This window comes from Cynoglossus semilaevis, chromosome 9 (assembly GCF_000523025.1).
Source record: "Cynoglossus semilaevis isolate Cse_v1.0 chromosome 9, Cse_v1.0, whole genome shotgun sequence".
Lineage (NCBI taxonomy): Eukaryota > Metazoa > Chordata > Actinopteri > Pleuronectiformes > Cynoglossidae > Cynoglossus > Cynoglossus semilaevis.
This window is the reverse complement of record NC_024315.1, coordinates 6,314,555-6,336,479: the sequence shown is the minus strand read 5'-3', so window position 1 is coordinate 6,336,479 and position 21,925 is coordinate 6,314,555. Positions and strand designations below refer to the sequence as shown.

The 21,925-nt window shown below is 39.8% G+C and overlaps 1 protein-coding gene across 1 annotated transcript in view; it reads right to left on the bottom strand.

Annotated features, from left to right (window-relative positions):
- usp43a (ubiquitin specific peptidase 43a) overlaps positions 1 to 21,925 on the bottom strand; it is a 64,813-nt gene that overhangs the window by 34,360 nt on the left and 8,528 nt on the right. The window contains exons 3-4 of the mRNA XM_008316783.3: positions 21,309 to 21,479; positions 4,520 to 4,623 (exon numbers count right to left, since the gene is read on the bottom strand). Of these exons, the coding sequence (XP_008315005.1) occupies positions 4,520 to 4,623; positions 21,309 to 21,479 (275 nt within the window). The remainder of the gene's footprint in view (positions 1 to 4,519; positions 4,624 to 21,308; positions 21,480 to 21,925) is intronic.

Sequence of the window (21,925 nt, the reverse complement as noted above, 5' to 3'; positions counted from 1 at the left end):
TATTGATCTCCTACAGATTTCACCTCCACTTCCCAGAGGAAAGGCATCGGTTAAAATGGGTCTATTAAAATGAACGAAAAAGAAGGAGTAGTACTTCTGCATACTTTTTGTAAATCCTCCATCATCTGGATTATAGTATATATAGTAATATAGTCATAAATAAAAAAGAACAGATGAACAATATTAATTCATTATTAGGGATGTCCCATAATATTGGTTAGCCGATATTAGCTTAATTTTGTTATATTTGGTTCGTCCCAGATGATGTGACCAAAAAATAGTTTTGAAGTGAAAGTGAAACTATTATTTGTATCGTGCACAGAGTTGTCATTGTGACACAGGACACCGACGTACAATGAAACTGTAGCACATATCAATATCAGTTGATATCAGAATCGAAAATTACGTGTTTAGACAATATCTGCAGATCGGATATCGGCAAAAAGTTAATATCGAGCATCCCTACTGATCAGTCTTTTGATTAAAACCAGGGGTATTTTCACCGACAAAACAAGGAGACGCCTCTTTCTTGGTGATCAGGGTGAGAGAGAGAGAGAGAGAGAGAAGTTGGGGCTTTCTCCAAATTCCTCAAGCCAATAAATATAGATGCTACAAACGGAGAGTGACAGATGGAGGAGGATGGGAGGCTTCGACAAAGACTCATTTAAAGGCTGCAGCGCAGCACGGTGACTGGAGCCAAGGCTCCCACATCAGCGGCCCAAACCACCAGACAGCCCCGGCTCTAATCGCAAACATTTATTCAGATCAGACAACTCCACTGAATGCCTCTGAGAAGCATCTCTGTGAGATATAAAAAGAATCCGGAAGGAAGGAGAGGGAAGAAAGGGAGAGGAGGCCAAACAGGTTTGAGAGATAAAAACCAAAAAGAGAAGGACAAAGAGAGAGAGAGAGAGAGAGAGAGAGCGGCACAGGGACCTGCAGTACAGTAGGTGGACATACAGGGACGGGAACCGAGAGGCAGCAACAGAGACAAACCTTTTAATTTACCTGATGATGTGGACTCTGAGGTAAAGAGTCAGAGACCAGGCTCTAAAGAAAGACTGCTCTAGTGGTTCTATAGTGTAGCGGTTACTCTTGGGTTCGACTCCCAGAGGAACCACATATCTCTAATGGCGCCTCCTGTGTGACAGCCTGTGTCGGTTCCAGCAGTATAATTTTTTTTCATTTTTTTTTTTTCATTTAAGCGTGTTGATTTGTCTGTAATTATGGTGACTAATCCTGAGTACTTCACACACACACACACATCCCATGAGTACTTCACACACACACACACACACCGTGATGAATGATATTACAAATCACTAATCATTTGACAGCCCTAACTATTCAATCATGCTGCCCACGAAATTGGTCAGACCAACGTAGTGTTAATGAAACGGACCTGATGACCAGCAGGAGAGCTGGATCAAAGACCTCTTTTCAGTTAGCATCATTTGCAGGCATTGCTTCACCCACTGAGGAAATGTCCGCCGCTTAAGTGGTCGGTAGCTAATCAAACCAGATTAACACGCTAGTCGTTTGTGCATTACACGGGAGCTGAAGCAATTTGCAGCGAGTCTGTGAAAATGTCCGTGCCCAGGAGCAGTGGCAGCGCGGCTGAAAGTTGGAAGAATTGGAATTTCCGGCACTCCAGGCAAATGATAGATTCATTAACAGATACATCAGTTAGGCCTGGATAAACAAAGTCCAAAGTAAATTGTTTTTGCAATTTACTGAACATTCCCTCAAGCACTGCTGTTCTTGTGAGTTGATCTTATACTATTACACGGACAGCTGTTTACAGTGTGTGTTTGATTTCGACCTCATGGTGTAGAGAGAAGAAAATAAACAGACGATACAGATACACTACATGGATGTAGTCCAGCTGGAATGGGAAACAGAGAGCAGAAAGACAAAGGCTGTTTTCATTGTTTCTTATCGTGGAAAACAACAAAGGAGTCCCTCTGTGTACATTTTGTTAGGTTTGTTTTGGGTTAAACCTATTATTTTTTTCCTGTTACACTTCTTTTTAATTAACACAAACACAATTTTGCTCACTCACAAGAACAAACTACACGTGAAAGAGATTTAGAGAAAGACTGATGTTTATCTTAAAGTTGATTTGCTCGTGAAGTCAGAGCCAGCAGGGGGCCGGTGAGACTAACTGCAAACCACTTAACAGGCTAACTGAGAAGCTGACGTAAATGTTCAATAAACTGCCACCTTTAAATAGAGATGGAGAGTTCGTTCACTTTTTCATTGAAGTTATTTTGGTTCAGACCAAACAGAAAAAGTCCAATTCTGTTTAGTTGTTTAGTACGAACTTCTGAAACGCTTAGCTTTCTAAAGCTGTCAAATGTTATCCAAAGTTGGAACGCTTGTTCCAAGCACAGAGGGTAAGATGGATTAAATCTCTCTGTGTAAACCTCAGAATGTCTGAAGTCATTACTTTGTGTTCCAGCAGAGTTTGCCTCATGTGCAGTTTAGCCACAAATACCTCTCTGGGCATCAGAGGAACAATTTAGAACTTTGTTTAGCAAGAAGGTTTAAAATCCCTCTCCCAATTATACTTTTTTTTACTTCACAATACATTTTAAAAAAGTGTTTTTACAAGAAATACATATTGGCAAAAATCCTTCAACAGACACCTGATGACATCAATCATATAGAAGTTCCAAAACCACACCAGCTGCTTGGCTAAAAGTGCTAACCCAATTAGCAATAATCATTCTATATTACAAAATATATAATTTAATGTTTATCAATATATATTATATATATATAATATTTTAGGGTTTTTAGGTTTTACCGTTTAATGTTCAGATTAAAGTTACACCGTTGAGAGAACTTCTATCAGCTTCCACTGGACGTGGACAAAGTACCAGGATTATTTTTAATCAACCAAAGATGACAGGTGCAAACACACCCTTTTTCTGGTTGACAAAAAGCCATTAGAGCTGATCAACCAGGGAATAGTTTTTCAGTCAAGACAAGGTGGTGACACCTGTCATCATCTGTGGGCACATGATTTATTCCTCCCTGGGTCTTAATTCCAGATGGAGTTACATTTCATCCAAAGGCTGAAGCAACTATTCAATTAAATCTCAGTAAAAACTGAAGTAAGTCCCATGAGTTATTTTAATCTGCTTTGAATAGAAAGTTCTATTTAGAGATCGCTCCCCGCTGTTTTGTCAAAGTCTGAACAGCAGGTGGCTGTAGGTGTTAAAACGGAGGAATAATAAATAAGTAAATAAAAGGTGTGAAGGAAGAACTTAGCTCTTTTCTTTTCCCTATTGTGCGTCTCCTACGACACAAAAATATTACAGAATTATAAAGAACACCTCCTAAATAAAGCTGCTTGTGTGCATCATAACAAGGACGACACAGGTGTTGTTATTATTCAAATAATACAAACAGACGGACAAACTTACTGTGAGCATGCAAACGTGCTGTTTGGACAATTTTAACAGAATAAACAAAGATTAAACAGACAAACATTTTAAAAGAACATTAATTAATTAATAAGAATTTCTTTCTCAATTACTACACATTCCAGGCGACCCCCAGGGGGTTGCACAATTACTAGACATTTCAGGCGACCCCCAAGGGGTTGCGACCCAAAAGTTGAAATACACTACTTTAACTTTTGTGTTAAAAATGTAACATAACATATATATAAAAATAATTGAAATACACTACTTTAACTTTTGTGTTGAAAATGTAACACATACCTGTAAAATGTAACACATATATATATAAAAATAATTTAAAAAAATTCTAATCACCCCAAAATTTCCCAACCCCCTGCAGTACCTCGCAGACGCACTAGAGGTCTTTTGTAGACCTCTGTTTTAAACAAATCTGTCCTCAATTTAGATTAATATACCTATTTCATAACTGTTGAATGAGCCCTTAGTTTATATAAAAGAGTTCATTTTATATCCAGCTTCTTCCTTTACACGAACAACCATTTGGACAAACACACTGCTTCCAGGGCTTTTATTTTGTAGGAGGCAAAGATTAAGCAAATGTTCACTGTCAGGTCTGGTGACAAGGTTACTGGAAGGTCCCGAGTCGGTTCCATTAGAGGGTCTATTAAACCTGAGAAGTGCAGTCTTTGAATAAAGCTATTAGACCTACAAGTCGGTACTGAACATAAATCCCCAGAAACCTTTGCAGGACGGTCTGACCTACTTTTTGAAGCTGCTGATACTGAGGCCACTGGAGAGAATCAACATACTCACCTGCACTGAATTCCTTTTCATGGTGCATATTGCACTCTTCTTATTCAAACGCGATCCTCGGGCCTTAGATAATAGTGCCGAGTTAAACCCAGCATGTGTTCTGAATAATAGATAAGAATAGAATCCCAACTTTTTTCAAACCCAAGTACATTTTACTCAGAGCTGCTGCAGTTAGACACCTCAGCCGAAGATAAAAGCACATGGTTCACCAAGTGAAGAAAAGAAACTAAACTTTGTTGGTGGTCTCAGTGTGTTCATTAGAGTGTGAGTCTCACCTGTACTGAGCCTGGAAGTGTTCCTGGACAAAGCTGTGGCGACCTCCAGGCTGCTGAGTGCTGGCTGCACTGGGACTGGAAGACTGGTCCAGTGGACTTGGTCCCTGAAGGCAAAGACAGGACAGAAATGAAACATTTAACAAAGCAGAGACATGAAGAACCTTTAACAAATTAACATGGTCGGAGACAGCACCTGGACCAACACTTCCACTGCTAACATACTGTATACATGTCAAATCTAAAATATTACCTTGTTGATATCCTTAATAAATAACCAATGATCAAAGCTGTCAGCTGTTGGAGTTTGAACATGATATAACAGGGAAGTTATAAAAAAAATACCTTTTTGCCAAATAAAACAGACAGTAAAAAAAAAAGAATATTTACTTTTTAATAAACTGTCACAATTGTGTCTATTTCACATGGGCTTTGCAAAACTTTGCATTTTTAGCATTGCTAAAGTCTGTGTATAAATATTGTTTTCCTCAACTGCTACAGGAGCAAACATACTCGTACAGATTTATGGGCTTGGTCAATACATTTGAAATTCAAACACAACGGCAACAACTTGTCATTAACGTGTCAACCTTGTCCCACAATTTTACTTAATGCTATCTACCAATAAATCCACTGAAACTCTATCTGCTATATCAGTGAGCCTTAGCAATATTAAAAGCGATACATGTACTCAATATTATTGTAATACGTGTTGCTCGGAGTACTGAGACAAGGAAGTGTTCTCCAGTTTCAAAGCACAAGAGAACATTGTTTCTCTTTCACTGAAAAGGAGTTTAATTATTGACCGTATCTGAATGAAGAAAGACTGAGAGCTAAAAAAATACTCACACTCTGTTCACTGTTCAGGCACAAACCCACTTTGTATCCAAAAACTTCAGGAGAGTGAAATGTAGATCAGAGAAATAATAATTTTTAAAAAATAACCTTTTTTTTTTGATCAACTGCCCAAACAAAGCGTAATTCTTGTCACCAAAGTCTATTCAATACTGTTTGAAGCACCGCGTCAGTGTGTAATACGCACATTTCAGTGTTCGTCTGAAAAACACACAAACCCGTCCCAGGTGCTTTGACAGTTCTTTTGTTGGAGGCTCAAAGATGCCAGCGAGATTTTTAGAGGAGCTGTCATTTGCATTGGTTCGCTGCACGTGCAGCCGACAGGAAATGGACTCTCTGAAAGACTGTGTGATTAGCTAGTGAATATATAATGTATTTTCTTTTTGCCATGCAAGTACCATGCAATACTGTTATGTTTGATACGCTAAAAATAGAAATGTCAAAGCTGCAAAAATCCATACACACACAGTGACAGACAGTGTGGTATTTTTTTCCCCCAAGCTAGCTGACAGACGCAGACACCTGAACCGCCAATTAGAATCAAAATGTGAACTAACCAGGAAGAATAAGTAGACACAACGTAGAGAATAGTTAGTATTTTTGTAAACTTAACTACTTCAAAAGAAACTTACATGCAATTTTTGTTTAGTAGTAGCGCCATAGCTGCAAGCTGTTAGCACTAAGCTACATGTCAGTTCTACTAAATAATAAACCTCTTAAATCATCAACAACTTAAACAACACTTATTTTATTTAAATAAATTCTTTCTTCCGTGTTGTGTGTGACAGTTACTCTCATTTCTGGACCATAACAACTGTCAGTCATAAAACAAATTGCTGCTTTAGCGTTAGCCTGCAGCACACGAACATATACAACACAACTTAAAATTAGCTGTGGTCCATGTTAGCTCGTCAAATGTGTGGACATTCTGAACAACAAATAGCGAGCTTTGAATTGTTTCGATTCACTGTTAAGTACCTCCAAGCTAACAACCTTTTAGCTTCAGCTCGTAAATGTGAGCAAAAACAATCATGATTAAGTCGTGTTAAAAATGTTTCGATTCCGACCACTGACCCGGTGACTGGTACATCTTTATCTACTAACTACTCCTTGAAGCTGGCTGTTCAACTGTCAAACTGAGTGCAATTCAAAAACCCCAGAAGATTAGCAGATGTAGCCAACGTTCAACTGTGTCCTGTTGCTTGGGAACCAAATTACTGAAAGCACCATCCAGCCCCTGGCAGTGTAATTGATTTCAAACATTTGCATATTGGCCCTGGATTTCAGGCTCAGTGTCTTGTGGCTCAAATATTAATGTTTGCCTCCATGTTTGAACAACTGTAGTGGAGCTGCTGAAGGAGACGAAAAAATCTCACAACTATTTATCACAGGGAAACAGAAGCATGTATTATATCTTGGCAAAAGCCTGTAAAACACTGAGCTCTTACATAAAGTCATGCTTGTCATTTCTGAAAGGCGATTAACTCCTAACTGTTTTTGAATGAGACATGAAAAAGAACGGAGGTCACTTTATTAAAAAAAAAAAAAAAGAACATTTTCTCCTCTGTCTGTTTCGTTCTCCTTCTCTGTTTCCTCTGCTCTGAGCGATGACAGGTCACACGGGTGCATATCACTACAATCAGCAGCATCAGCTCAGTATCATCACCAGAGCAGCAAATTCACAAGGTCAGTGTGAGCCATGATATGAACGCTCTCACACAGAAGAATTCTAGCCACCATTAGTCAGTTTTTTTTTTCTGTCTTGTCTGAAATCTTTATCAGGACGGGACATAACAGAGAACTATTTGGACATTTAGACCTGGAAACATCAGCGGAAGTTGGCTGAAGTTTAAAGTGTGCAAAAGTAAATACAGTATAATATTGGGATGATGCGTTTCAGCAGGTACTGAGTGCAACCATTTACCACAGAGAAGGAAGTAGGTGGCAGTAAACAGGTCAAAGGAGACAGAGGTTAAAACCTCAAACGATAAGGAGCCAATGTTAGTCGTCAGTTCGACGCTGGTTCATGGACCTGCATAAGACATGTATGTTTTTTTTAATCTTTTGATCATTTCCGAATGTCGGTGTATGTTTCAAAATCAGCTTCTATTTTAAGTTCTGTTCGAGCTGGTGAAATTTTCTGCTGGCTCACCATGTCCTCACAGAGTGTGATTCTTGACAGGCCGTAGGCAGTGAAGATGCCGTCATGATGATGGGTGGTTGGCAAATATCAGTCTGCAAAACTATATGTATTACAGCTCCCTTGGAAAATAACTGACTGAGATAGAGATTACATAAGAGTCCCACTAAACTCATGTTCCAAATTTGTAAACAGCACCACCACATAAGAGTCCCACTAAACTCATGTTCTGACAAGAGGTTTCCAAATTTGTAAACAGCACCACCTGCAGGGCAGGAATGGAAGCCTTGGGTTTTAAAGATTAATTTAAAAAAAAGAAACTTTATTTTCTACAGGTATTTTTTCTCCTGAAAAGTTTAACCAAGCGGAAACACCAGATCTGCTGTTCTCTAGCGCATGTCAGTGTAAATCTCTGTGACCTTTTGACCTGTCTGCTGGCAGAGGCAGCGCCTCACTCCGGGGATTTTTCAAACTCCTGTTGTTACATAAAAACACATGTTCAAAGCCCTCTGATGGATTGAAGTAGAACTGAGACTCTCACCACAAACAAAAAGGTCGAGAACACTTCTTAGTATCTTCTCTTTTTTTAATTAAATATTCTTTAATTCTATGTGAATAAATCAACACTAACAAACAGATAGGGTCAATCTATAAAAGTAGTTGTTTACGTAGGTTAGTGTTTGTTACTGTGTTAATGCTGACAATGTTGTGTAAAACAGTAATTGAAAATAAAACCTTGAATCTATTTAGAACATATTAAGGTGCGGATGAAAAACAACAGATCTGACTGAAAAACTGTGTCTAACAACACGAACCAGCAAAAGCTGTTTGAAAACAACAGAACGTGTGTGCTGAGCAACCTCAGCTGAAAAGTGGAAGAAAAACACGTCTTTTATTACGTCTAAAAATAGCCCGCGAGCATAAATAAAGCCAGACGGAGGAAAGACGCTGATTCAGTTATCATCTGAAGGCACATCGCTAATCGACCGGCTCGCTCAAAGGGGTTTAACACATTCACCTCAACTGTCAGCACACGGCTCTGAGTCACCGACAGTCACAGCAGGCAAAAAATAACTGTGCTCACGCGGAAATCACCGCTCACTCCCATCTGTGCAAGAAAACTTTCATTCATCAAATGACCTTGTACTGCAGTATTTATCCTCTTAGAGGATACACCAGAAGTAGAATACTGTCTAGTAAAGAGCGAGCTGAAAAGACGCACAACGTTGATACACAAAGATAAGAAATCCTTCGAGTTCAGACTTCAGACCCAAATGTCAATTTTATGACACAGATTTAGCAAAACAAAGGTTTTTAATCAGAGACCAAGGCCTTGAGAACCTGGAAGAACACAAAGCGGTTGATGATCAATCTGATACAGCAGTGTTTCCCAAACTTTTTTTCTGGAGACCCATATTTTAAAAGTCACAAACTTTGCCTCCCAAGTCAATAGACAATATTCGTAAAAAACATGATGCGAGACGACCCAAACAAAAATCTCTTGCGAACTACCTGAGGGTCACGACCCCGTCTTTGTGAAACAATGTGACACAGTGAGAGAATGAAGTGGGTCAATCCATCCGTCGTCTCCTCCAGGAAGTGACCAGATCCAGCGTGGTCTTAAAGTGACCCTCAAACTGAGAAGAACTTCATACCAAACAGAGAGTGGGTTTGATGAAGACTGAGCCTGTGTCTCTCACAACTTCAGTCACTAACAAATCAAGCTGTGCTAATACCATGTGTCCTTGAAAGAACAGTACGCCGTAACAGCATGACGGAGGCTGGATGAAGTAAACAAGTAGAGAAGAGATGAAAGTCTGGAAACTGCAGCAACAGAGGAGTTGGAATCAGACCAGAGGAAAAATGTTTTCTCCATGGAGGACACGGGGACGAGCCTGCAGCTTCACAGGAGACTCTTATGGAATGTATGCAAGGCCAGGTGACGCTGATTACCTCACCAAGCAGACGGCCTGTCAATCAGAAGGTGGAACATAAGGTTTGACCTGATGGTGGCACCAGAGGATGGAGATTCACCCGTCATGTCTACCAATGACAGTAGGTGTTGTGGTGTGCGTCGACGATCGACTTCATTAGAACCACAGATTATTAGAACTATTTGATTTAATATGGCACATTTGAATAGCATATGATCGTTGATATAACATTTACTGTCATATTAAATACTAAGGACAGTTTTATATTTGAAGAAAAGACAGCGATTATGACAGTCATTGAAAATTATTATTATACAAAAGTATAAAATATCTTTTAGATACTTATACTTATATATACTTATACTATACTATATACTATCACAAATCACAAAAATCACAAATAATGTAATAAATTAAATAAATATTTTAAAGTTCGATTTCCGATTTCCAAGTGAAATAAGTCCAAGCTTCGCAACTTCTGGAATCCAGCATCAGTGACGTCATTAAAAATCCACAAAAAACAAGATGGCGGCACAAGTTTGTATTGATCTTTGGAACAAAGTGCCGACTGCACGGTTCATTTGTCAGCTTCTATTCACCACGTAGTTGTTGAAATGTTTTTTGTTTACCCCGGCAAAATGGTAATACCATGTGTACAGCTGCTGGAGAGTCGGAACCCGGCGACAGATGGGGGGTGGGGGGGGGGGGGGAGCTGGTGAGGAGAAGGTGAGGAGTGGGAATGAAAGAATCCCTGTCCCTGCAGTATTCTGGCTGACTCACCCCTATCCTTTCAGCTCTGGACAGCTGCCACTAATTCAACCTATTCAAAGCAGGCTTATGGTAACAAGGCAATCCGGAAGATAACAGTGGAATCCACCGGCATGTTCAGCCCCCGGCCCTGCCGTGGCTCTCCTCTGTTCTGCCAACAACCAACACAGGCACCTTCTCTCCTGTCGCCTGCATCAGCATCACGTCATCGGACGGATATTTACCATCGTGCTAACGTGACATGAGACCAACCGACGTCGTACCCTAGACCTATGTCAGGAACGTCACGTTCACCATACGTTTGCTGCACACACACAACTTTTCAGTTTGGCTTCAAGTACAGAGAGAGCGACCGCTCTTTCATGGTTACTATGGAGATGACAGACGTGCCAAAACAAAGGCAGAACGGCACATGAGCAGCCTGAGTCAAGAGCCAGCGGCGGAGCGGTTACAGCCCAGGCAGGATTGGCAGTGATGGCTGCCGAGTCATGCCTAGATTTCCCGGTTCCACTGAGCCTCGTAGGCACAATGGAGGAATTCATTTAAAAAAGACAGAAAAGAACTGGAAACAAACTTCTCCTCTGGGGTGTTTGCACTCAGATGGAGGGGACGAGTGTGGTGGCTCTCAATAGATGATTATAAAGAAGGGCAAGAAAACAGCCCCACTTCACAGGGTAAAGACTAGAATATCAAGATTATGGTCCGCAGTGTCATTCCTGGCACGTTGGTTTTTGTATTCTGCCCGTAGCAGACGGTTAAACAAATCACATGACAAGTGACAAGTGATGACCAGTACAGATAAAAAAGAATTTAGCTCCCAGAAAATAGCATTTGTATGCAGTACTTTTGTGTCCAAGCAGTTTTTGGCAGTGAGTAAAAACACTTTTTGGGCAATTGTTATATAATAGATATTTGTCCATGGACTGTTTGCACAGGTCAACTAGTCTGTGTACTCTATGCAGTGGGCAGTTGGCAACCGGACTGCCCAACCCCAGACTATCCTAGGCGCCACCTGCAGGGCCTAAGGATTTGACACATTTATTATTTCAAAATGTGTTTTTCACCATCTGATTGGTGAAGAAGATTTATCACATTTATGATATAACTACTGGTGCAATGATCCAAACAACAGTCTGTAAATAGACATTTCTCATGGAGTTCGGTGCCAAAGCTCCTCGTCCAGTGACGATGGTTGAAATATCACAGAGAGAGACGTCCCTCCTTCTCTGAGCCTTCACTGTCAGGCTGCTGCCTCTGAGTCACAAACTAAATGTTGGATCTACTGTACTCTGAGAGAGAACATTTTAGTGGGTCCTAGATAATAATCTACAATCTCAACGCCCAACATGCCTTTGTGGAGGTTTCAACTTCAGGTCAGACACCAGCCTGATCAGACCAGCCTCACAGAGAGCTGGACAGGACGTAAATCAACAGCTGTTGGAATGTGGGCCACGAGGACGACTTTTTTTTTTTTTTTTATAAAGAAACTCACTACACGCTCCATAGGTCAGAGTCAAGATGAACAGTAAAATCCTCCAAGTCTATGAAGAAAGTTTTGACTTGTACTTTATTGACATTTTTCCATATTAATATTTTAATTGTTTGGATTATTTAAAAATAAAAACTTTAAATAATTGTTACTAGAAATGTAGATTTATCTCAATTACTTGATTAATCCACAGTTTCCCTTAAACATTTTCCCACTGACAGACCAGGATATATAGAAGTGGCTGATGTTTAGCAAAGAAAAAAAAAGATTTGCTGTCCTACATTTAATATAAAAATAGTAAACATAGAAACGGTTAATACAATGGTCTGGATTAGAATAGATTGAACTTTATTTTCAAGTTTTGTTAGGTCTAAATATAGTTTTAATTTAAATACTGTAATACAATCAGCCCATCGCTCCTTGATGTGTCGTTCCCCAATGAGGAAGCTATAAATATCTTTCAGTTCAGGCCACAGAGAGCAGTGATGAACAATGGAGAACGTGGAGGTGACAGGAACAGGTCAGACTGCTTCACAGCGACCTGTCCTGTTTAACAGGCCCTAGAGCTCCAGGAAGACACTGCCATGTTAGGCTGAGGAGTTGGGTGTGGTGAGAGTACGTGTAAAAAAAAAAACAAAAAAAAAAAACAGAACCCTCACCTTGAATTAAACCAACAAAAAAAAATACAAAAAAACACAATTGTTGGCCAAATTCAACATGGCCGATTCCGAACAGCACTTCAAAAAAACGTCCTGTCACGGAACTACTGTGTGACTCAAGGTGACAAAAGCAGTCACGGACAGCCACGGGGTTTCTCCATCTTCACACTAATTACTGCACAAACCACCCATGAGGTTTGTGTTTCCACCGAACTCATTTGACACCTCGTCCGACGGTACTTTATCACAGAACCTGCTGTGTGTTTTCAGCAGTGGAGCTGGAGGTTTTAGCAGCAGTAGCAGCTGAACAAAGGCTGTGGCTGCTGGAGCAGACAAGAACAGACTTTACAGTAAGTTCACCAACAACCACAGCACAGTCACAGTTTAGGAATCACATCAGTTCCATCATTCTGTATTACAGTCCACCCTCGCTGTATCACGGTTCGGCTGTCGGGCCCTCAGTGCATTGTGGGTTTTTAATATTTTAAATGTATTCTTGTTTTTGGGCGATATAAAAAAATTAAATTTGCAATATTTTTATTACTTTCATCATAAAATAAGCATTTATTTAGCCTAAAAAGAAAAAAAAACAGCATAAGAGTATAAAGTTTAAAATAAAAAAATATTTATATATAGTCCAGGTACAACTTTGGCATATACACTCACAAATGCCTGTAAATTTAATTTTTAAAATCTGACAAACAACCATCAGGTCTGTGCATTACCAACAACAAACGACGGGCCTGTAAATTTAATTTTTAAAATCTGAGAAACAACCATCAGGTGACCGATGACCCTAAATGACCCCTGGGGTCTCTGCAGGACCAGTTCTTAACCTGTGCCCTTGGAAACATAAAAGTTAACACGTTAAAGCTGCTGATATATATATTTTTTTTTTTGCTGAGAAACTCTTCGGGCTCTCCAGTAGTATATAGATATAGAGACTAAGCAATAGAAATGGAAAAAGGTCGTCTTTTTAAATATTTATGCGCAGCCTTTTAAGAATTGCTCTCAATTTTGGGGCCTGGACGTTGGAATGAATAGCTTTCTGCAGGACTTAATAGCATGGGGGAAAAATCTCATCTTCCAATTGTCCTCGATTAACCTTAATGCACATCAGCATATTATGATCTCCGCCATCGTAGCCCTTCCTCGTACTTCTCTGTCCTACAACTATTATCGTTTGTCCCTTTCAACTGCATAAAGAGGAATATTTGAAAAAAAAATGTGGCTGGAAGTCTGTGACGCACCCCTTTATGGTCAGACTGTATAGAAAAGCAAAGAAGTAATACAGTTCTTGCTCTAAGTTTTAATAAATCCATTTTTAACTTTCAGACCCAGAACTGTATCACAGCACGACAAAAACACGAAGTTTACACAACAGGATGCAACAGTCTCTAACAGTGTTCCTTCACAGTCATCGTGTCAGTGATGGTAATGACGGGATTAAGTAGTAAATTAGGTAGTAGTCAGACCCGGATATTATGAGTGCCTGATGTCACATGCCTTGACGTCAGCCTAGGTGTGATGACTGTGAAGGACTCAAAAACACTCACTGAACTTTGTAGAAATGTCAAGTACTTCCGAGATAATGACATATTAGCTTGAGCTCGTGAGTGTGACCTTCCTCGCCTGTTCTCCGACATAGAACACATGCATGGAAATGACTGGCTGCAAAACCAAAAAATACCTGTCATGTCATGCTTAAAAACCAACCCATTGTGATCACTGACTGTTCAAACTACTGCTTTATGGAGCATCATTAGTCATTTTCTTGACAAACATCACAGGGCCGCAGCCTTTCACTGCAGAACTTATTGGCTGCTTATCAGCACTACTGACAGCGGTCATCCGTTTTCGGCACTATTTTTTTCCAGTCAGGACGGAGGCTGGAGACATTCCCGGCTGGCAGAGGACTAAGGCACTGTGTTCGTTCAATGACTGAATTTGCCCAATGACACGACAGGAAAATGAATGAATTCCTAACCTCACAGGGACATAAACCCAAGATTGTGTTTCTACACTTTGTGAAATCAAATAATCTTAAATGACTGTTTCTGCTACTTCATAAAAAAGTAATCATTTGTTGTGTTGCAGTTGTCAGAAATGTTTGTTTTTTTTAAATCAGTCCATTAATTAACTTTCAATAAAAAGACCAAATGTGTCACTGTGATAATAATGACCATCAGACACTGACTGCTTCAGTTATTCGTATGACTGCTCTGTGTTCTGTGAATACTCAGTATTCTGAAAGAATCCGTCTTCTAAGCAGGAATCATCAGAAAGACATGAGGACGGCAGCAGTGTCAGTGCGCGGCTGTCATTCTGAAACAGCCAGCGATCCTCTCTTCCTCCTAATCTCACACACTTTATGGCCTTTACGTCTTCGTATCCTGTGTCTAATCTGCTCATATCAAAGTTCAAAAGTGTAAACCGCCGTTTGATTTGCCGAGTGAATCGATGAGCAGACGACATGAGAGAGGAACCTTCACCGCTTCATGCAAAAAGGCAGAGTCAACAACTTTGTTTCATCTGAGTACACATGGCAGCACCGAGCCCCACCAATCAATCCCCCTCGTACCCAGGCTGACAGAGGTGAAGGGAGTGGAGGAGGAGACGGCCGACTCCTTCATTCATCTCTCACATTCTGATAGATCAAGACCTCACGTCATTAAAGGCTCTGAACGGACAAGGAATTTAAATTAAAAAAAAAAAAAATGAAACGGAGATATTACCCCAAAAAATTCCTCCAAAAAAATAAAAAAAGCTAAGAGGTTTAACTGTCCTGGAACACTGTGTCCAGACTCAAATACTCTGAAATACTCTTCCACAAACACAGAGCTCTTTGAAAGAATACGTCACGTCACAAACAGAAAAGAAAACTCTGTCAAGAACACACTCTTNCCAGCCCAGACAGCAGGTATTTGTGGCATCCTGGAAGTGTCACTTTAAAATCAGGTTCTGACCGGGTACGTGAGTACGATTCTGTGCCACGTTCCTTTGATGTCACCTGTATGGAATTTAAAATGAGAGAAGAGAATAGTTTCCAGGGGTGATGATGGTTTCAGAACGGTGACTCCATCTGGAGGAGATACTGTTGAGATTTAATCAATGTTTTTGAGCATGTTCTTCAAATGGATCAGTCGGGTTTATTTATTTATTTATGTATTTTTATTAGGGGCTTTGAATTGCAGTTACTTTCTTCAAATGGATCAGTCGGGTTTATTTAATTATTTATTTATTTTTATTAGGGGCTTTGAACTGCAGTTACTTCACCCTCTGTCTGCATTTTCTCTTTTTTATTTCCTTTGAAGTGATATGTAGAATTCTGAGTAAAAGAAATTGATTAGCACCAGGACGAGGAGAAGTCCTGTCAGTCTTAAAACATTATCTCACTGACAGGCCAATAAAGTCTGAGCCATACGAGAAAAAAAAAAACAGATCATGTTCCGACAACGTTGTTATCTTTATTTTGTATACTGTAAAATACAAGAGCACAAACAGTGAGTCGGAGCCAGGTTTTCTTTTTAATTCCTAAATGACTTGAACTGACAAATAAAACTACCCAGCAGCACTTGCCTTCTGGCCAGACACAAGACTTAACTTAGGAATTTAAAAAATGCAGACACGCTGTACTGGAGGTGTTTGTATGAGTCACTGTCGGTGTTAAGTGCAAATAAGAGGTTTGCCTGCTGATGTTCTACAACTATGAGTAACTTTCATAAACCTTAAAAATCAACATGAACAAAGGAAACGCCAATAATACAATAAACGTATGAACTCTTCTGTCACGTCAAACATGTCGACATTCCATGTTTGTTGTGACTTTTTTTGCTTGTTGTTGTAAAATTATATTTCAAAGAATGATTAGTAGCTGTCGTAATAGAGATTATATTAGATTATCTTAAACTTCCTTGAGCTAAGTTTATGTCACTCCCATCTCTTCTCCAGTAGTGGTTCATACACACACGTGGTTTTATATATTTGGAGTATTTAGAGCAGTGAAAAAATACTAAGTGAAAATGTTACTAAACACAAACCAAGAACTTTAGCTCGCTCTCTGGTTAGCTGGTGAGAGACCCTGCTACGTGGCGCCAGCGAAGCAGCAGAGAAAGCATGTGGGTTCAGTGAGGTTCTACTGAAGGCGGTATTAACATGACTGAGCTGCCATAGTGTGTGCTCAGCCGAGTGTTACGTAACGTTACAGGACTGAGCTGCCGGACCAGTCTCACTGCTGCTAGATCAGGTGTGCCGTATAAACAAGGTTTGTAACACAGCTGAGGCCTCCGGCAGATCACATGACAACAATGACAGCGTTATGATTCCACAAAACACATGTAGCAGGCCAACGCCATGACTCATGCTATCGCTATCGGTAACAAGGCAGATTAATCTAATCTGATAAACATGGGACATAACATTTGGGATCAGTTTGTTTACCCCCCTCCGTCCTGATGCCCCTTATGTTGCCCTGTAAGCTACTGCATCATTGTACCCATGTTAAGGTACTGATTAAGACAGAACAGCGCTAGCTTGTTGCTAATTATATAGCAAGATTGTTTAAAACGACATGTAAGTGTGGACAAGAACTGAAGGTGGCATTTGGTGATTTTACCACAAAACATAATTGATATATTTCTGTTTTTGTATTTGTATTTTCCAAACCAGAACAGCAGTCGTAGGGTTGTGATTGTAACCACGATCTGACATCCGTCCTGTATTCTCCAGCTCTACAGCTACAGCATTGTGTTAAGGTCAGAGAGAATCCGATGGGAGTTTCTCCCAGTCACAGATTTCACAGTTACCAAACACCACGGCTGTAAAAAGGCTGATATTGTGCGACGAGCATCAGCAACACTTGACCCCTGGTCGTATTCAGACAACTTCACACAGAAACCATAGCAACTGCACAGGAGGCTCAACAATAAAGGTTTGGCTCTTTAAGGGTAGTTGTGTAAATACGGTGACCGGCGCTCGCTACACGTCGTTATCTGTCCTGATGTTTACATCAACATTAATGTAAAGCGTTTTCTGCCACCGGTGGCACTGTTGCGGCACTAGACGCACTGGCAATTGATTACAGGCTTTTATTACAATGGTTTTCAACCGGCAACTTTTCTCTGTTGCAACTTCACAGTGGAAAAATAGAGCAAATATTTAACTACGGCGGACCGAGTCAGACAGAAGGTGGAAATGATATTGTAGTCCTTTGAAGGTAATCACAAGTTAATCTTGTTTAAAGGCGTTCAAAGTGAATACTGTTCGTACTGTATTTCATACTGAGACTGAGTTCCAAATAACTCACTTTTACAACATTTATTCACTAAACTGAATATAATCTTACTGGCAGAGGTCAGCTGATGTCTAGTTTTTCAGTATGTTCAGAAATGTGAATATTATGGTCTGGCGTTCACAGCCATCACACCCTGGGTCTGGCTGTGTTCCCTCTGTGCAGCAGCTCTGGTTTAAACCACACAGCAAGAAACGAAGGCTGTAGACAGATGTAGCAAATCCCTGTTACTGGGCTGAAGTTGAGCAAACCTGACAGAACGAACGGCACAAAGAAGTGGGGAACACGGGTGGACAATCAGCACCAACAACTGAGTGGAGGTCAAGGTTCATTATTTGCATACAACTGACTGTTTTTTGCTGCACTCGGAGATAGAAGACAGAACTGCCGCGCTTGAGACATGAATAACGAAAAAAACAAACAACTATTGTGTAAAAACTGCACTCGGAGATAGAAGACAGAACTGAGACATGAGACATGAATAACAAAAAAAACAAACTACACATTAAATATAAGAAAATAGTGTACACAACATGGTAAACATGTTGACAGCCAACAGGCTCTGATTTATTATTAGTCTGCTTTGGAAATTCTGATACTTTATTATTCTGCAGCCTGGGGCTGACAGTACATGACTGAACGACAACATACATGAAGCCACTCACTCTTCAGTGACTTCATGCTGTATATATAGCTACCAAATACAATACTGAAGTTGGTAACATTATGTTGTATAATTGTTTTCTCAGAAGATAATGTTTTTTGACAGATTTATGCTGTAAATAAATTATAAAACTAAACATAAGTGTCAATATCATAAACATTTGATTAGACATGTGACTGGTCCAGATTAACGTCACACAGCAGCTGTTTAGACGGTGGTTACAGACCGACGGCGTCAGATCAAACAAAAGCAGCAGAGTCGTAAACACTCGTTTCATCTGTTCTCATTAGCACAGAAAAATGTTTACAGAAAAATACAGCATGTCTGTGTATTCATCACCACTGCTGTACTCCGCTGCAGCCGTGAGCGTGTGTGGAAGAGAGAGGCACAAACCTGATTATGTATGTGCTTCAAACAAGTCATTTCACTTGTTCCTTCAGCAATTTGGTAAATCTCTAAAAAAAAAATAATAATAATAAAAAAGCAGGAATAACAGTGTTGTTGCGGGAGGATGACAGAAAGTGTGTCAGTTACAGACTAAATATAATTAAGGGGCCATTTTATTTTAGAACAGGAATAAAAATAGAACTTTTTTTTCTTATTTAGTAGTAATACAGTATTTTCACACTGAATATAAGCAGCAACCCCTTTTCTTATTTTGAAAAGATACATACATACACATACATATATACATACAGTATATATGCACATCTATATGTATATACATACATATATACAGTATGTTTATATATATAGAGATACATACATACATATATGTGCGTGTGTATAAATTAGAGGTACATGAAAGTTCAGTATGGAAATATAAAAATGTAAAAACTGTATATATAAATATATATGCATATATTTATAAATACAGGCATCCAATGACTGTATGTGAAAATGGAAAGTACAGCTATTTCACCGTCAGCTCAGCTTGACCTGTATCATCCTCGTCCGTCTGTCCCTTAGGCTCTGGTTACTGACAGAGCAATCAAAGTCACTTTCCCGCTGACCCCCCCCTTTACTCACCCCCACTTAATATCACACTCTTCTGCTCTCCTTTGAAGGACTTTTATAGTTACGGTGAAGGCAAAGGAAGATTGTCGGAGCACAGAAAAATGCACCTTCGAGAGTTTGACAAAAGAAGGTGAGGAGTCAGGTATTTTCTTTGGTTTCACCTGGTTTCCCAAAGTGAAGTACTGTAGTATTTGGAAGGCTGGTTTAATACCTAGCCTCCCCACGAGGTAGGACAGGGGTCAGAATCTGTTTGACCTCTGAACAGACAGAAAATGAAAAGAGCAACAAAAAAAAACAACAATAAAAGGAAGAAAAGTGGCAACAAAAGTGTCACCTGGAGAAAAGATGAAAGTTTTTTTGGAGTAAAAGTGCGAAGTGATTGGAAGCTCGCTCAAGGTGAGAGCTACCGGAAACACACACACACACACACACACACACACACACGTCATTTCTACATTTGTATGATTATAAAGAACATCCATCCAACTCCATACAGGGAAGACGACTGATTCCACTAGTGCTTGAACTAGTGGATGTTTTCGCTGTGAGGCAAGAGCACTTCCCACCATACCACCGTGTGACCTAACTTAATCACGTCCAGCACCAAACGTGTCACGGTGGCTTTTTCACTTCAGACTCCATCTATTTAAAGTCATCAACACGGCCGTGAAGTGTCTGCCCTTCATTTGCTCTTATCCACGTTTGGCTCAATGCCAAGTAAAAGGTCGCTAGATGAGTGGGCCATATCAGAGACAAAGACGGTGGAGGTGGAGGTGGAGGTGGGGTGGGAGGAGGTGGCATTGTCGGGCTGGATGTGTGTGTGTGTGTGTGTGTGTGTGTGTGTGTTCAATTGCTTCCCCTATCTTGGTGAGAGTCACTGCACCAGGGTTCATTTTAGATCGAGGTCCCTGATTGTCCTGTACCAGCAGTTGTCAGTAGCTGCAGCCACTGACTGAGAACAGACAGACACTGGAGCTGATCTGGAAAAACAGCTGCAGCGATTCAACTATGCAAATATTTAAGTGTGGGATAAAAAAAAAAAAGAACACTATAGCGTTATGTGATCAACAGTCAGCACTGCACACACTCACAGACTGGGAGATTTCTGGTTAATCTGATTCACTTGCTGGTTAACTCAGTAGATCCGTGGTGTAGCAGTTAGCACGTCTGCGTAGGAAGCAACAAGCAGGTATAGTCCTAGGTTTGATTCCAAGTGGAACCACATACTTGGCGCCTGTAAGGGGGCAGCCTGTTCCCAAGTGTGGGAAGTTCAAAGTAATTATTTTTATTATTTATCCGAGGATCAAACATTTAAATGGAACATATTTCACTCTGTCAGGGTTTTGGTTTGGACAAGAAGAAAAAACATTCACCGTTTACTGTGACTTAACATTATGTTGCCCTCGCACACCTTCAAACTTCTGTCGTTACCTCCCACATTCAACAGTGGAGGAGACTTTGCCCAAATTGTGGATAAAATTTATTTAATACAACAACGAAGCAGTCAATGTCTCAGAGTACTATGTTAGATTTAGAGCATGTGTCAAACTCAAGGCTCGGGGGCCAAATGTGGCTCACCAAGTCATTTTGTACGGCATGTGTTTTAATAAAATCCATGCAGCAAAGTTTCTTAAACAGATAAATTAAAATGTTTTTTAATGCAGCAATGCATAAAAAACATTGATGTTTTTTATTTATTTGTTTATTTATTAAGTTAATTTAATGTAACTTAAATAAATTATAATCAATTGCAGAAACATTTATGTTTCATTAATACGTTATGGAGTAGTGACATCTACACAGTCTTCCAGTGGAAACTGGATTTCTGATGTGGCCACCAGGTGAAAATGAGTTTGAACCCCCTGATGTAGAGGATCTAACATCAAGGAAGGTTTAATCACAACCAGATCAACGTCATCCTTAGACTGGATCTTCAGACTCTAAGATGAACCGAGACATCAGGGACGTGAACCCACCTTGGCGTTAGCTTTGGTCTTGATGCTGTTTCTGCTGCTGCTGCTGCTGTTGTTGTTGTTGGGGCTGGGACTGGCGTCTTCATGTACTCTGTCCAAAAGCCAGAGAAGGAACTCCAGGGCATCGTGCTGAGAGTTTCCTCGGAACTGAGAGCCATATTTGGCCACAATACTCTGACGAGAAAAGAGACGCAATAATTAATATTTTATTTTCTAACAGGATTTCAGTGATGGACGTTTAGTCATTTTTTTAAATCTCTTTTAAATTACAAAAAATAAATAATTATATTTGCAATTAAAAATACTTAAATACTAGTGAAATATTTCATTACCATTGATCTTTTTTATTAAATTAATAAATAAAATGAACTAATGAGTTAAACTAAATTACTTTTTTTTTTTAAAGAACAAAAGGAAGCATCAATGAATTAACGTGGACATAAATGATGCCAAGTGTTATGAAGCTGGAATATGTTATTTAAAATGATAATTAGATTAATAATTAATTCATGTGTTTAACAGAGGAGACACTGTCTGTCTCTGCAGCACCGTGTGTGACTGACAGGATGCTGTCTCTGCTCCAACAGACACAAAAAAACACATCATATCTGCAGTATCCC